We start from the raw sequence: 18,209 nt of genomic DNA, 5'->3' as shown, positions 1-18,209 counted from the left end.
AAAATGACACTTAGTAGATGCTCTACGAGGATTGTTGCTTCATGCTGCAAATCCATCATCTATCAAACCGAATTTGAAAATTGCACCAATCTTTTCGTGCCATATCTGGGGTTGGGACCCATAGCAGGGCTCCAAAAATATTATCGATAATAAGAATAAAAAAAAGAAAGATATGATAACCAAATGGACACGTGTGGAGAAACCTCAAGCTCGTACATTAATATAAGGTAAGGCATTGAATCAGGATGGGTCAAGTAATCTAATTATGGGTCATGGTATTGGGTCCAAGAGATCTAGATGGTTCAATCCCAAAAGTGTTGACCGAACCTAGACAAGTGTGCACCAAATAAGTCTTCTTCTATTCTTATTTATGATACACGGTGGCGTGATTTGGGAAGGAAGGCCTAACTTGTTCTCTCGGTGGGCCCGGAGTGGGGCCGAACCAAGTCAGATGGGCGTCGGATCCGAGTCGGATCCCACTAGTATGGGAGTTGATGACATCACGAAACGCTGCTGTCAAGATTTGATCGGATGCACACCAAGGGCATGCACGATGTTTGTGACCGACACATGGATTTCACGTGGATTCAGCCTGTCCAAATGCATGACACCACGTAGGACCTTCAAAAGTTGGTCCGAAACAATTTGGTTCAGGCTTACCCTGCACTGGCTTCATTCATTTGGTGCATAGCAAGATTAGGAAAAGATCTAGGTCGATGGCAAATTGATTTCATTTGGACTAATGACTTGGATCAAATATTTGATATATGTCACATATGAAGTAGATAACGATCATCGGAGAATCACTTGAGAAAAAAGCTAACCCTAAATTAATTAGTACAATATATTGTTTTATACTAAGCATAGATCTCTTGGAAATTAAGAAAACTAGCTTGGATATTAGCGAATTGTTGGTGATGCTAAAATGTTGTTATCGATATTACCTTCTTGGATAACATGTTCAACACATGAAAGTAACCCAATCTCGGCAAGTGTTTTTTTTTTTAATGATCATTATTTGTTTTTTTTATTTATTAATCCAAGATGACCAAAAAGGTTGTGGATTGTACTTGGTTCAAATTCCAAACATGGTTTCACTCTCTCTCTCTCTCTCTATATATATATATATATATCAAGCTTTAATTATACTTCATCCCAGCATTTCTTCTTGCAAAAACCCCTTACCATTGCAAACATTTGAACAAAAACGTGTATTGGACCAAAAACATTTTTAATAAAGGGGCTTGTTGGTATCTTGGCTTTTTGAGGATTTGGCCTACTTGGATCAATAAACCTTCTTAGAGACCAGCATCTCAGATGTTTACAAAACCTTGGGTTGGACCTCACCAACCTGGAGTGCATGTTGAGCCCCACTCATGGTTAAACAATCCATCACTTCTCCATGAATCAAAACACCCATCACCAAAAAGCATTGGAAAATAATTTAGGTGACATGGATGGCAACCTTTACAAGAGGGTGATGACTCACCGGGCAATTGGAAAGCTATTATTATTATTATTCTTGTTATTATTATTTATTGACAAAGGATGCCTTAAGGATAAAATGGCAAGATAGAAATGGTTACCAAGAAAGAGGAAGCTGAGATAGATAAAAATTTAAAGAAGAAAGTGAAAGCAACGAGGTTCACTCGCCGTCCCAACACTAACGAAAAAGCAAACTGATGGAAACTGTGGTCTATCTCGCTCATACCTTCTCCTTTAATTAACTAAGTTTTTCGCATCGCATTATACCTACGTTCGCACCCCCACGGATGAGGTTAATCTCATTGACTCCAAGATGGAATGGAAAAGATTAGAAGGCTGGAAGCCATCAGCTGATGACGACTTTGTTTACTTTTCCAGGAACTTGACCAAAACCAGTCTATATCGAAAACCGCCCAACCAACCAGATCCCTTGTCCCTCACTTTTAGTCAATCTCTACTCTTATCCCCAACCTTCTCTTGTCGGCAACACCACCACCACTTTCCAGGGGAAGAAACAAAAGAGAGAACAGAAGAAATGGATGTCTGATAATTTCCTTCCAACATAAGCTTTAACTGCTCTAGTTACAGCACAAGGACAGTAAAAGATCTGATGGAAAAAGGGATGCTCATGGCTTCAAGAGGAAAAGAAACACTGCCTATAGAGACAGAGTTCTTCATCTCACCAGATAGCAGATAAACCAGTCATGAAGGACCTAAGAAAAGCACCTCATGTCTATGGATTGGAGAGTTGGGACATGGTCTTCTTTGTCTCACATGATGCTTATATAGAACCTGACCATTGCAATATGTGATGCATGCCAAAAATCTCCATATGACTCCTGTGGAACATGCCATTCATTTGGTTGGCTGCAGCTGTTCACCTTTTTCTTATGGACCTGATGTTCTCATCTATTTCCCCTAGGCCTGGATGAGGTGCTGTTCTTCCTCTGAATGATTTCTTTTATCTTTAACCATTAATGAGCTCGCATAGTTGCACTTGTAAGTTATAAAGTGTCAGGTTAATCTAGGTTAATCTGGGTCAAATTTGCAAGTTTTCATTCTTCTGCAAAGAGTAGTACTAGGTTAAGAAATGATTCTTGGTGGAGAAATTACTGTCAGGTGACATTGATGAGAGGGCTTCTCTGATATAACTCCATTGAAGGATGGTCTTTGGTATGACATCAACAAGAGGATCACTCGCTCGAGAAATTACTCTTAAAAAGAAAAATTTATTATCTATCAAAAGAAAAAAGAAAACCTGTGATCAGTTGTGGCAAGTTTTTTTTTTTTGCTTAAAGTTGTGGCAAGTTCAGGGTCTTGAATTGTCAAGAAGATCGATGAGAAATCCCCATCTTTTTTCCCTCGGGAAGATTTTTTTAATAAAAGAAAAAGAAGAAGAAGAAGAAGAAGAATCTGCTGGTACCTTGTCAGAGAATGAACATCCATTTTTGAAGGAGCAAGCGAACATTGGTTTCATCCAAAATTATGATCAGCCAACACTGAAACATCACTGATACATGAAGATCATGAGCCCCACGGACAGAAATAAGAGGATTGACCTCACATGTGCAAGCATGAAAACTCCAATAAAAGTTGGTATATTTAGGATGAATTGATCAATCTATTGTGAAGCTAAACCTCTTTTAGAGGAAGAAAGCAAGCAACACTAGAGCTGATGGCTCGGTTGCCAGGATGAAACCACCTGGCTACCCATTCTATGTACCTTTGGTCTTGTTTCTGGTGTCTGTTCTCTGTCATGGTGAGAGAATCTAGAAGATTTTCCAAAACTGCAATTCAGTATGTTACTAGGGACAAGATCTAGACTTACAGCTACTGTAAACAGATCACCCTTGCTTGATCTCAAAGAACAAAGTTGATTGTAGAGATCGAGTGCATACAGGAGGAATACCTGCCCCCCAAACCCAACAAAGCACACCCAAGGAAAACGGAGAAGAAGATTGAGTGGAGAGGGTGACCTTGAAATGGACTTTGATCAACAAGCCTTCTGAGTATATTTTCAGCAACCTCCAAGCCTGGAGATAGGAATAACAGCCATCAAGCCTCTCCATAACTAGTCGCGGCTAATCTTACACAAGTGCTTCGTAGACAATCTTTTCTGTGAAGAGCTAATTCTGATGTCTTATTGCAAGCTCATACACATCCTTTTTCACAACTTCCATCCAAATTAACCTAGATCTCCCCAAAATTTCAACAGTTAAAAACCCACTTCGCTTTTCATAAATTAGTGTTCATAAGTATTTTATGGCTAAAGTTTGTCTCTTCGGTGCTTGAACTTAAACCTATAAATATATCCATCTTGTTTTGGTTGCTAGTAAGTAGGCACTGGTAGAAATATTTTACCAAAAAATTGTTATATCTTTATTTCATAAAAATATTATAAAAAATAATTTATTTAAAAAAAATAAAAAGAGTTTGTCTGAATTGAAGCATATGATATACACTGCTCTAAGAACATATTTTGCCTCCTATGTACAAACTTGCAGCGGTTTTATCCTCAAAGTAGAACAACCTGACTCAGCCCGATCCTCCTTTAACGAGCACAATCGCTGGGAAGGCTTGATCCGACCAACTCCTTCAGATGCCCAGATAAAAAGAAAACTTTGAAAGAGGTTTGATAGAAGAAAAAAAAAGGATAAAAAAGTTCTCCGTTTCGTCTTAATTAAGAAGCAGAGAAATAATAATTTGGATTGATTTTCTCATAACACCGGATCCAAAGCCTATTTATAGACTCTGTCCTGTACCGTTATGGAGTGGCATTTCCAAAGATGTGATATCGGAAACGGAAACCAATATTCTTTTTAGAAGAGTTCAACTCTTCTTTAAAAAAGGCATGAAGAAAAAGGATAAGAGTTTTAAAGTTTGTAAACATCTAAAATTTAAGAGATAATTTTCAAAAAATATTTTAAGTTTTTTTACTTGAAAAAATGTTTCCATATATCTGCTCTATAATATTTCAAAAGTTGCCAATGAGTGCTTCCATCAATTAGATACTATATAAAAAAAAATTCTCTACAGATAAGTGCAAATTCTCTACAGTAATTAAATTGATTCCTGTCCATACTCAGAACCAAACGACAGAATGATATATCCTGTACAAATTCTCTACAGTAATTAAATTGATTCCTGTCGATTACTCAACCAAATGAATTATCATTCTGTCCTCTCAATTGTCCTTTTCTTGGAATTTTATTCAAGTCACTTTGGCTCCTTGAATAATCTTTTCTCCAAAACCCTTCAGGCATCATTTATGGTTTATGCTTTACGAGATCCTTTCACACATTTGTGCGGTGAGAAACGATATGAACCCTGTCGTTTTAGTATCTTTCTCCCCTTGCTTTAAAGGCCCTTTGGGAAGTAAAGTGGAATTAGATTGGTGGTGGAAAAGATTCTTTTGATCGGTTCTCAAAGAAGTTCCAGTTATTTCCCATTTTCTTTGGCAACAAAATCCTTTCCCGCGACACTTAAAATTTTTTTTTTGAGGTTGCCCGTTGTCTTTCATACCCTCTTATTCTCTCAAGATATTTTCTTCTTATCCAAATATAACAACACAGAACCTTATCCAAAATAACTAGCCGGAAGATATTATTTGGGTTTCTTAATCCTATATAACTATCCAAAATCTTCTTAGCGAATAACTGATGTGGGACCCATGCAGACATATATTTAGTCCCACATCGGTTATTCACCAAAAAAATCTTAGATACTTATATAGGACTAAAAGACCCAAATAAAACATTCTCGCTAACCATTTTGGATAAGATTCTGAATTATTACAAATGGTATCAGAGCGGATCCGACCCATAACCTATATAAAATAGGAGACATGGCAACACAAATTCATTGGGGCTGACCATAGGCCGATCGTGATGCTTGTGATTAGATTTGAACTCTTAGTCTGACGAGAACATCAGGGCGCGAACAGGAAGAGTGAGGACCCGTGTAGGCATATGTTTAGTCCCACATTGGTTTTTCGTGGAGTAGATTTTAGGTACTTATATAGGACTAAAGAATGCAAATAATATCTTCCGACTGGTCTTTTTGGATGAAGTCCTAAGTTGTTACGCTAAGAATGATTAGGTGACACTGTATCTAATAAGGTACAGTTGCCAATCAATGGAGCAATAGGGAGATACAAGTAGGCAGTATGACTTGTGAGATTCTATAGTGCAAAAGCATTTGTCTTGGATAATTCTTTTGCCGAACCATTATACCAGCCTACTTTAAGCCCAAGACTTCTGTTGATTTCCTTTACTCCATGTTGGTGGATCTCCTTTTCTTGTTTTGACTGGTTATTAGCACATTTTGGTAGACTATAAGATTACAAATATTCTTGCTGTCGGCAACGCTACAGGAATACAGAAATCTGAATCAGCAAACTGTTGTCTCTGCTAACCAGAGATTCAGTAAACTTTAATGAAAGAGGCAATATTCTCACAACTTTATCAGCAACCTTTTATTCTTCAAGCACATTAACCCTTCTTATTTTGACCTTCTTTAGTCTTGCTTCATTATGTTAACACTGCTATCATGGGATTTAGACGCTTGGTTACCTTCCTTGCCCTCCTGATAAGTCTTTGTGCTGAAATTCTACCATGCAAGTGCGGAATTTTTATTCAATGCAATGTGTTCACTTTTTTACTCCATACTTAATTCCACTATGCAAATGTGGAATTTTTATTCCATATATTGTTTTCACTTTTTACTCAATACTTCATTAACCAATAAGTGCATCAGATTTCACTTTAATCCTTCCTATTTTGACCTTCTTTAGACTTGAATCATCATATTAGGCATGCTATTAGGGGAGTAAGATACTTAGTTACCTTCCTTGCCCTACTGATAATTCTTTGTAGTTTGTCGCCCATTAAAAATTCCACTATGCAGATGCAGAATTTCTATGTGAAATAATATTTTCACTTTATGCTCCAAACTTAATTCCAATATGCAAATGTAGAATTTGTATGCGATATATTATTTTTTCGCTTTTTACCTCATACTTTATTTACCGATTTGTGCATCATAGCTCTAATGGTTCAATGTACCAAATGACTTCGATAATCTGCCCTCTTCTCAGTTCTTTTAAAAATCATTGCCTTGATCACACTCCATCCAGAAATTTTCATGCCACTGTTGCTAAACTAACACTAAGTGCCCTGTTTCTTAATGGCAAGTTAGTGCACATTCATGGATATTGCAGCTTTCTCATTGCAATCTCTTGGTATATGATTCACATGAGTTTGAGAGCCGGGTTGTTAACCTATTTGATGTATGTTTCCACTTCTGTATTATGCCATTCTCTGTATGAGGCTATCAGTTGTACATTCATATTATAGTTGGTGAATCGGTCATTAATTCTGATATTTTGTGCTCATAAGTATCTGGCGCTTTGCCCTAACGAGATCACACAAGAAATAGAACTTTCAAATTTCATGTAAAACCTAGATGTATATTTTTAAATTGTAAATAAGGGTTCATGACACGGACTAGCCAAGATGGCCTAAGAAGTCATCTCAATCTATGATCTCCTCGCCAATCATATTGGTCCAACTTAAAATAGCAAGAGAGAAAGGGAAACCAATTATCTTGTATATTCTCCATGGACTATAAGAATGAAAGCAATTTCAGATCGATTAAGAGCAGCATGCGTCAGTATATGCTTAGAATTGTAATCCCAAAGATATCATGCATGGATGCTTCTTCAAACGAAAACAATAGAGACAGCAGCATTGCATCATTAGTATAGTATTACAACATGATTATGAATCTCGTGATGTAACTTCATCAATTATTTGCAAGTCTGCATAGCTGTACCTATTATACAAATTTGAAACCAAAATGAGGGTCATAGTGTCAGGACATGCATCGCAAAGAGAAAATTGTAGAGATTAAGTTAACTTGCTTTTATTGTATAGGTTTGAGGGGACTAGAGAGATGCTAGTGGAACACAGGACAAACAATTCGAAAAAGAAGGATGCTGCAAAGAAGATGATCACAATGCAACCAGAAATGTCAAGATGGATAAGCCATGAAACGTGAAGAAAAGAACACATAAGTAGTAATTGGGGGGGGGGGCGGAAAAAAAAGATAACCTATGGATGACCAACGGAAATGGGTTGGTCACCTAGATGGAAGGCTAGGTGTGGCTAAAATAAGGGCATATAGAGGATGGGAAGAGCATTGTCAACTGAGAAGAAAGCAATGACAATATGAGAATCTTGTGGGCTATCCATGGGGGATAAAGGATTCGGCCTGGCTTTCGCTTGCTGACAATTTACAGGATCATACCTAGCTATAATCCAATTCGATCTAGATGGAAATTTTGTGGATGGTCCAGTTGAAAACCATTCGCACGGTGTCCATGTATCGCATGTTGATGCGCACATTGGAATCGTGATTGAAAATGCCAACTCCATCATCCGACTACAGAAGAGAGAGAAGGAAAACAAAAGATGAGAGGAGAGGCTAGCGAGGAAGGGATTGGTACCAAGAGGACGCCTCTTGGAACGCCATCGGAGTTTTCAACAACATTGCACTCCATCGAGTGCCATCTTCTTCCCTCAGTCAGGAATCAGGTGTGTTCTTTTCGCTGCACACAGGATTCAACCCTAAAATATGCCGAGCCGCTGCCCGGTCCTGACGGCCAGCCACCAGAGGAAACCAGCCAGGCGAGACGGACCCCCAACCCTAAAGAGGTCAGGACCAGACATACTGATACTGTTAGCTTGGCACAAGATTAATGCAGCAGAAGAACCGGTTGAGCATACAGTGAGTGCTAAATACTTCCTCAAGCTTGCTTATTCGGTTCACAAACACATAACTTCGAGATTCAGTTATGATCCTGGACTTAATGAAGTGCCATTTCATTATGGGATTACAGAGTAGGGATTATACCAAATCTCTTCCCTAGAGAGCCATGGGGCTAACACCATTGCACATTGCATGCCTTGCACGTAAAAAGTCTTACAAAACAAGTGCTTGATGCGGCCCCCACATTTAAAAGTTTCATACCTACTAAAATTAAATAAGTCCAAACCAAAGATCCTTTAATGAAATGCACAGCTAATCAATAGGGGATGAATGGAGCTTAAGGATCTAGCATGGCTAACTGCAACTTGCGAGGGTAGCGGAAACAAAGGCTTTCTGCTCTCGAGCAGACTGTGTGCATGCCACCTGCTTTTCTGAGTAGCCAGGAACAATGGAAATCAGGATTTTCATTCAGCTTCCTCAGCAAGATGTCTATCTTGAATGCTGAGTCAATAATACAACACTACAAAAGCTTCAAGCCGCCTGTCACATCATCAACCACATCAGCAGGTCCTGCCCAGGTGCACCAACACGATCAAATGTAAGAATATGGGGGTGATCATGAATTTCAATTCATGTAAAAGGCAGGAAGCCTCGACAGTCTCCAATTAATTTCATGCACATCTTTTAAACTTGTAATACTATAGCAAATTATTGCTTCATAATCAAAAACGAAACTAGTAGAATAATGCCACAAATCATGTAACTCTGAAAGCGCTTTCTTTTTTGTTGGTTTTGGGAACTGTGGGGGGAGGGGGGGGGGGGGGGTGTGGAGTGGGGAGCAAATAACAGTGTCTTAAAATCCCTAATATCACCATCTTATTCCATAAAGAATAAGAAAAATAAAGGAATGGGGGCAAATAACAGTGTCTTAAAATCCCTAATATTACCATCTTATTCCATATAGAATAAGAAAAATAAAGGAGTGGGGAGCAAATAACAGTGTCTTAAAATCCCTTATATCACCATCTTATTCCGTAAAGAATAAGAAAAATAAGGAAACAGCCATTATCATTACATCACACACACAAAGCAAATGTACCACCACATTCTAATCAATCTATGATGTTAATCCTTCAACAGATGCCTACTTCCAGCCATGCAATGGTAGTAATTTCTAATGGTTCTAACTTACAACTTAAGAGTCCCAATCCCCTAACTCAAAAAAAACAAGGGTGAGTACCCTAGACAGTGAAGCCATATCCAAACTATATTTCTCTTTTCTTAATTAAGATTGCAACTTCAATCCGACTAAAGTTTCAAAATGTTGAGCAATAGAATTTCATTTTCAATGCTGAAAGAGGAGAAGCTCATAATGCAAGGAAGACAAGCCTTAAATATCAGGACAAATCTCTTTTGTTTTAGCCCACAACTGCCCCACCTTCAAAGACAAGGCAACCAAAGAATAAACTGCTGTTAATTTATCACTCATACTCAAGTTTTTCATATTTTTTATCCAATACATCAATAAAAGCAAAATATATACTTGCAGTAATTGAAGGTGTTAAGATGATGAAATCTCCTCCTCTAGAGTTCTCCCAGACTAACCATCTCACCCAATGTATTTAAGAGACACAGGATGAAGATTCTTCCTCCTAGCAATGTTTCTTAATTTGGTGAAATTAAATCATTAACAATTATTGAGTTGGTGTAACAAGTATGCAGAAAATTGAGTAAAATATCTGATTTTTGCTTCTTCCACTCTCTTCCTCTTCAGGTATCTTCTTTAATTGTAGTCAATCATTTGCAACATGGGGATTGAATAATAACCTCAAACTAGCAATCATGATAATAAAGTGCTGCTAATAACCATTTAAATAATAACGATGTATTACAGCTCACTTTCAAACTGATAACCATTTAACAAAGAATTTGAGGTTTTGAACTTTTGCCATATCATTTTCACAAATTTTATCTTGCCATCGGCGTATCGTAAGAGAATGACAACAGATATATACCGCTTTCACCTAACAAATCTTTTGGTTCCAATGTGTCACATGTTTTATTAAACACTTTGTGACTAAAGCAAGCAAATCGGAGATAAAGCACTATCAAGTGTTCATTAACAAGATCACAATTAATTCAAGCATAATATACACACACAACCAACATGAACATGCACACACACACACAGAGAGAGAGAGAGAGAGAGAGAGAGAGAGAGAGAGAGAGAGAGAGAGAGAGAGAAATTAGTCTAAGTAACCATATATCACATATTGCCTAGGGAGCACAGGCTGAGTAAATTAATCTTTTGACATCATCTTTGCTGACTTGAGAAAAATTGCATTGTAGGAAAACAGTAAAAAAATTTAGAATAAATTAAACAAACAGCTTACCAAGAATAGCCATTACTGTCCTTGAATCTGTAAGAAAAGAGATGAGATGTCCGTACATAAGTAATATAACTATGAAAAATTTTCTAACAACAAAGAATATTTGACTGTGCAGCTATCCTGATTGAAAATGATGAAAACGAGAATGATGGGATCGAAATGTACAATTGGGACGAGATTTAAGCAACTCACTTGGCGCAATTTGTGTTCTCCCTGCGTCAATGGTAACGTGGGTTGGTAGCTTTAGTGATTTTGCTCTTTCCTGTCACAAAAATAGCAAGTACGGTAATTTTAATGATTAAAGTTTAGGGATCTTTTGCTGGTACTTAAAAATTAAAACATCTACGTTAGATGGACTAAAGAATTAAATTAGAATTATGAGTAATTAGGCATATTCAACAAAATAAATGTGGGTAAATATACTATTTTAAACCTATGTTGGTAATTTTTCAAAGAAAGAAATTAGCAAATATGAAAGCCAGGTTTGGGTAAATCTGACAACATTTCATGCTGATTAGACAGGTTTATTGCCTGACCATTAGAATGTTAAAATATAAAAGAAAATTGACTATTTGAGTATCACTGATTCCATCAAATGGTAAATTGTGTGAATTTCTAGAGGTACTGGGTTCGGGTGATGTGCATACCAAATTTGTTTTGTCTAATCAATACAACTCAATGCAAATAACTAAAAACTGAAGAGTTATATTCCATTGATCAGTAACTCACAGTCAGCTCCTTGATGCAGTTCAAAGCAGCAAAAGACAAGCCAAAACAGAGCCTAAAGCTGGCCAGTGTTGGGCTAGGAGAGCAGTTAAAAGAGGCCTGACCAGTATTTATTTAAGCTCCATGTTGTGACTTTGATCAAGAACTATCTGAATATCTAGTGAATCTAGTCAGCACCTCCTCCGCGGATTTTGCTTCCTGTTTCACTTCTTACATTAAATTTTCTACTTTTATGAATTACGGGTTAATTGAATCCCATAGAGACTTTGGTTTAGGCAACTAAGACCAGACAAAGGAATCTATAGCAATGTTGATGTAACTGTAAGTCATACATGCAGAGTTTTTAGTGAAAGAGAAAAGGAAAAGTACGGTCCACATGGCCATTCTTTTTCCTTTCACAACTCTAGTTCTCTCTTCTTCCCTCTAAAACTATTTATTTTTCCTCACTTCCACACCTTCCCTTTCATACTTTCACTGCTTGCTGATGTTATACAGCAGGAAAAAAAATGATCTAGTTCTCTACCAGCTGCAATTATTTAACAAGCAGCTGTATCTTCAGTTCTGAGGTGCATAATTCGTCCCATATTAATATGTTGTTATGGGTTGTATGGATGATGAACTTGCTGAAATACCTGCCTTTGAATTTTTAAAGCAATTCTCAGAAGATTAACCTTTCGTAATAGGTAGAATCTGAAGGGGAAAAAAATGCTTCATATCTGTATAAAGGTTCCATGCCAGTTTGTAGAATACCCATGTATGGTTATATTGCTATATTAAAATGCTTCACATATCTGTATAAAGGTTCTGATGCAAGTATATAATTGTCCATGTCAATATTTTTGTTTTTTGATAACTATAATACAAATATCAGTGCATATGCCACAAGTTACTGTACTTGTAAAACAAGCAGATCTTCCTCGCTTTCAATTTTCAAAACCACTTTAACCTGCCCGCACATTTCCCACCTGTAATTAGAAGAAAAGGACACACAATAAAGCAAACAAGGCTAAGCATATAGTAAACAAAAATGCTTGTTCAATTTTTCAACAGCTGAGAAAACACAGAATGAAGAAATATACCATTAAAAAAAAACTCAGGTTAACATGATTATCATGATAAGTAGTCAAGGTACCTGCTCAATGATTTGGGTGCCCTACGAAGAAGCTTCTTGTACAAACCTAAAGTTGCATGACTGGCAAGCAAAGGGATAAAATTAAAACTTACATCAAATGTCACCTATCTAGTGATTAAAAAATTAAGTTTAATCAACATAAAAGAAAATTTAAGCTAATTAAAATAAATTAAAACTCAAAAAATTGAAGTATAATGCCAATAGATTGACAGTTACTCTCCTTCATCTCAGTGGTTGCCATAAATTTGGAAAAAATCTTCAAAAGATTATAGGTGCATCCAAGCCAAAAAAAAAAATCCATGCACTTATGCACACTAAAAATGAATTCACTACCTACCACCTAAATACTTAAAACCATATGAAACTTATATATTCATGCATCCTTTGTTTGTTTGTACCTCCAAATGTCTGTGAGACTAAAATTTACCCTCTCAAGGTGAGAATTTGCTTTCTTTTTCATTTTCTCAACTTTCTGGTGTATCCATTTGTCCCTGTTTTCGGAATGGCAGCTAACATAGTTCATTATAAGAGCATCTCAAATGCTCTGTCACTTATATGAATCTTGAGAGCTTTTAAGTTCATCTACAATCACCATATGGTGTGTATATTGCTCTGGAGATGCATGTTTTTAATCTTACACAGCAGTAAGATCCATGTCCTCAAGTTACTTTAAATTTTCTCATGCTCAAACCTATATCTTCACCTATAAGCTATTGAATATTATTTGGATTGAGAGTTAATCTCTAGTTTAAACTGCTCACAATCATGATAAAATATTTACTTTTGGCTTTAAAACATCCTCCTTGCTTTCTTTTTCATCTTAGAAAACCTTGTCGCAATAAATTTGGTGAAGAGATGAGCAAAAGGATGGCTTTGTCATGAAAGAAGGCCATGTTCTATATAAATTACAAAGCAGACCTCTTGCTAACATTTATGCTTGTTTATTAAGACCATGGTCTTTATTGGAATTTTAACCAGCGATGGCTTAGTAAAAAAGAAGCTACTGATAATACCAAAATATAAAAAGAACAAGAAGAAGCTACTGATTTATATTTGGAGATAAGAGAGAACCAAAGCTTTATTTCATTCTTTTAGACCAGGTCTTATCATCCTCATTGTACTACACATTAAGAACACTTCAAATTTTTTTTAAAAAAAGTCCTCATCCTTTTAATTCAACAATATTGCTTAAGCCTTAAAATTTCTAAAAGCATATTTATCAAAACCAGTTTCTGAATTGATCATATCCATAGTTTATTACTCATAGACATCATGGGTCATACAGTAGTTACTACAGGTTTTTCCAGCATATGCTAAGAGGAATTTGGGTCTTCTAAGAAGAACGATGATCACATTAGCACCCAAAATCCATGAAATATTTGAGGAAATGCTGAATGAAACTGTCGTAAACCTACTATGATCTTTCTGGCAATTTCTTTTTCCCTTTATGTAACTTTTTCTCTTCATGCAGCATAAGATTAGCAATTAATTTTTTCTGCCTTACTAATAGCAATGTTGATAAAAATTGATAAATTTGCATTGTTGGAGCTAACAAGATGGATACAAGGCACTTGATTTCTTTTTGACTATATAAATAAATAAAGAATAGTCTATCCAAAGGATAATGAAGTTATCATGCAAGATGTTCCAATGCTAGGTGAAGGCAAGAAGGTTAACAAGATTGATGCTAGATTTCATATTATTCCAATACTACTTCATGAAACTACTGGTGGCCCAATGGGTGGATAATATTTGCGCATGATGTCCCATTCAAAGTTGACTAATTATTTCTCCCTTTCGTACTAATCCATGATTTTAAGTTCTTTCGTAATATAATATAAACTTATAATATAGATTGATGGATAGAGTGAGGCTCAAAAGGGTGAAGTTAGATCTTAGATTAACTGCAGTGGAAGAGGAATGCAAACTTGCCAACTGATTCTATGCCTCAGCCAACTTGTCTTAATAACCAACTTGGTGGTAAGCTTACACTAAGGACCCACATATTCAAGCATAGAATCAGGCAAACGACAGGTTTTTTGTTGAATCTACTAGCTTAGCATGTTCAATACTTGCGCAAAATTCTGGTCTTCCTAGGGTTACCAAACTACAATCCCAACATTCTCATTTCCATGAAACTGATCATGCATATTTTGGGCATATTAAATGCACAACATTCTGATCCAGATAGATTTGTAGATATTGCCCTCTAAATGTTTCACTTACATTGCGAAGGCATGCAACAAACACATAACACTCCAAAAGCACCTTCCTCAATTTTATCAGGCATATGTTTCCTACCAGTGCATATCTCTATGTAATAGATACAAAATAATAAATATGACCACATAGTATTGTCAATCAACTTCTTTTGGGATCAAAGGATAACTTTTCCCATAAAAAAAATGCATTCTGTATTATTATTACTAATCATATCAATTTCATAAACATTTTTTTGTTCCCTAAAATCTAAAATTCCATCTTACTTTCGTTTCATCACTTAAAAATATCTCATGCAAACCTTCCATAAGTATTTCTGAGACTTACCTGCCTGCATTTTCTTTCATAAGAAGCCAGGACCACATAAAAGCTGAATCATGGTTCAGAAACAGGTCCAAAACCAAAATATAGTGATATCTTTGCATAACCTTCTGCACACTTATGTCTCTAGTTTCGTTATGCTGATTTAGAAAAGTTTTCTCCCTTAATACCATAAAAATAAATTATACGGATTCAATTGTATATTTTCTCCAAATTAATAAGATTAGCATGTAAATTATTTACATTATTTCCAAATATATTCTTCGACTACCCAAGAAAGTAAATAGGCTAAATATTAGACCTTACATGCAAAACCCAAATCGCAAGGCCAGCAGCACATGACACAAGCTAATGCTATTATACTTGTCAAATTTCAAGAGAAATGCATTGAAGAAGTAAATAAAAGTGAGGTCAGAAATAAGAAATCTGAAGAGGCAAATGTATATTAAATAAAATACCTGCATTGTGCAGCAATCTTCCCTTTTCCCATCTTTAAATCATTCCTAACAACCAGAACCTGCACGATTCGAATTTCACACAAGCCTACATATAAATGCGGGGAGAACATCTTTGACAATAGAATAAGAAGATAATAGGAGCAAGCATTAGGATTTGTGCCGATGTAAAACCAGAAATGAAGATTCAATAATTTCTTGGGCTCAGAAACACTTCAAGAACACAATTCAAGCGTCTTGGCTTCTGAAAAGCATCGAAGTTCGAGAAAAAGCTACAAAATTTTTAGAGGGCTTTAGAGAATAGATCACCATTTTGAAGTCTTCGAGGATATCGGCGAGGTTCTCGATCTCAAGGAGGGCGGGCTTCTTCTGCCTGGTCCTCTCCGTGTCCACTGTCTCCGCCGCGGCGGCGGCGGCGCTGGCCTTGGAGACAACGGTCTGAGCCCAGGAGAGGAAGCGGAGGCCGGCCGTCTTCCTCCTTTTGTTGTGGTCGCCGCCAGGAGAGGGTGGGGATGCGGATACGGATGCAAGGAGGTAACCTAAGGCGAAGCATCCGGCGCCGACGAGGAGGGTGGCGGAGACGGTGAGCAGAGAGACGGAGGACCCCATGAGCAACGGCGTCGCCACCGTCGGCGGCGCGAATCCACCGCCGCGGGCACCCGCAGATTGGGCGAGGTCAAGGGCTCGATTGCCGGACGGCAACGGCTGCGACGGAGAGAGATCTGGCTGCAGCGTGGAGTCAAGGGTCGACTCGAATCCTATGGGGTATTAGTTTATGGGCTTTGATTGGGCCTAAATATCTCAAGAAAAAGGACATTTCTTGGGCTGTGTAATGGGCCTGACTACATTAGGTCTCATTTCGGTGCATGGATCAGTATAATTCAGTATAAGAAGAATCCATTGGATTTGGAGCTTAGCAAGCTGCCAGGAATTCTTTTCTGCAAACATCTGAAACCCAATAAGACATTGACCTGTTTTTAGTGTTCAGGTAATAAATCCATGACATGATTAATTAATTAATTACAAGATTATAAAATAAAATTATACATATAACAATGAAATCTTGTTATATAGGTAACAGATATATCATAGAAACAATAAAATTTCACAACTATTTTATAAAAATTAAATATGCATTACCCTCTCCCATCAACCGTGCATTCTAAATCATTGGGAATGGTGACAAATAGCAGCCGAGGAAGTTAAGCAGCTCATAAGGAAAGCTTTTACCAGGCTAAGATCAAATCCTAGTTCTAGCTGGTAGTGAAAGATAACTTATTGTAGGTTTTATGTTCTTGAGAAGCTACGATATCTTAGTTTTTTTTAAGTATCTTTGAAATCGTTGATGTAAATGGGTTGAAGGGTCGGCAATATCTGATGACATGCCAACCACGTGAATCTACATAAAATAAATTTATTTTTATTATCGGGTTATGTAAGGACTCGTGCGGACGTATGTTTAGTCTTACATCGATTATTCGTTAGATAGATCTTAGATACATATATAGAATTAAAAAATCCAAATAATACCTTTTGGCTTGCCATTTTGAACATGGTCTTAAGTTATTACAAATGATATTAGAACAGATCCAGCCCATAACCCATATGAACTGGGGGATACTGCAGCACAGGCTCATTGAGGCTAACCACGGGCCGATCATGGTGCTTGTGAATAGATTTGAATAGATTTATATTTTTAGCTTGACGAGGACGTCAAGGCTTAAACAGGAGGAGCATGTGAGGACTCGTACTAACATGTGTTTAGTTCTACATCGGTTATTCACTGAGTAAATTTTGGATACTTATACAGAATTAAAAACTCAAATAATACTTTCTGACTAGTTATTTTGAGTGAGGTCTTGGATTGTTATAGGTTGGTTTGCAGTTGACTTGAAATCAACATGGGGAGGTTTTGTTTAACCCCAAACACATTAAGTCACCTGAGATGACACCTGATCAAGAACCAATTCGCTTGATGGCTCTTTAATTTTTCTATATAATTTAATTCACCAAAAAATGATTATAGAAAATGATGAATAGAATGGACTTGGGATTTCGAAATGCCCGGTCGCGGTTTTGCGAGCTTTCTGTAAATTCTTTTATGAGCATTACGTTCTTTAAGCTTATTATGATTATGATAAAATATCTAAAATTGAATTTGGCTTATTATTTGTGATCTTTGATAGCATATTTTTTCTTTATTTTAGTTATATGTATAATTGATGGAAAAAAGTGTGTGAGTTGGTGGGTCAGTGTGGATTCATGTAAAATAAATGAAGTGGTATGTGTTTATAGTTTTCGACATGACTTATATAGGTATGGATAAATCATCGGACCAGCTCATCTTAATTCAAACCCAACCCGAACCAACCAACTTATTGCCATTTCTAGTCAAAATTGATCCATTAGAGCAAGTTGGCTGAATCCTAGAGCTCATACATGTTGTGCACATTTTTGAAATCGGCGAACCTAGAATCAGCTTGGCTAATTTGAACTTTCGAGTCATATATGGGCCAATTAGTCTGTCTGAATCTCAAAATATTGCATTTTTTCTCTTTGAAAGAGATCACAAAATTCTAATTATAAATGCTGAAGTAATAAAGAAAACATCATATTTTTCTTTTTTTTCCCAGCATCTTAAATAGGTCAAAATTAGGTCGACGTGGATAAGTGAAGCGGTTCGACCTTCAGCTCGCTATGTCGCAGGGAATT

The 18,209-nt window shown here is 36.8% G+C and overlaps 1 protein-coding gene and 1 long non-coding RNA gene across 2 annotated transcripts; both read right to left on the bottom strand.

Annotated features, from left to right (window-relative positions):
- Positions 1-2,853: 2,853 nt before the first annotated feature.
- Positions 2,854-3,870, bottom strand: LOC113463435. Its single transcript, XR_003387636.2, has 2 exons — positions 3,462-3,870; positions 2,854-3,254 (listed from the first exon to the last, which is right to left on the bottom strand). It is a non-coding gene; the product is annotated as an uncharacterized LOC113463435 (long non-coding RNA).
- A 4,461-nt stretch (positions 3,871-8,331) lies between these two features.
- On the bottom strand, positions 8,332-16,273 carry LOC103717788 (peptidyl-tRNA hydrolase 2, mitochondrial-like). The gene is made up of 7 exons (XM_008806302.3): positions 15,807-16,273; positions 15,501-15,559; positions 12,502-12,561; positions 12,265-12,334; positions 10,836-10,905; positions 10,647-10,673; positions 8,332-8,823 (listed from the first exon to the last, which is right to left on the bottom strand). Exons 1-7 carry the CDS (start codon positions 16,104-16,106, stop codon positions 8,774-8,776), a joined length of 636 nt encoding a protein of 211 aa, XP_008804524.2. The 5' UTR covers positions 16,107-16,273; the 3' UTR covers positions 8,332-8,773.
- Between the last annotated feature and the right edge of the window lie 1,936 nt (positions 16,274-18,209).

Source organism: Phoenix dactylifera, unplaced genomic scaffold (genome assembly GCF_009389715.1).
Source record: "Phoenix dactylifera cultivar Barhee BC4 unplaced genomic scaffold, palm_55x_up_171113_PBpolish2nd_filt_p 000085F, whole genome shotgun sequence".
Taxonomy (NCBI): Eukaryota; Viridiplantae; Streptophyta; class Magnoliopsida; order Arecales; family Arecaceae; genus Phoenix; species Phoenix dactylifera.
This window is presented reverse-complemented; position numbering and strand designations above follow the sequence as displayed.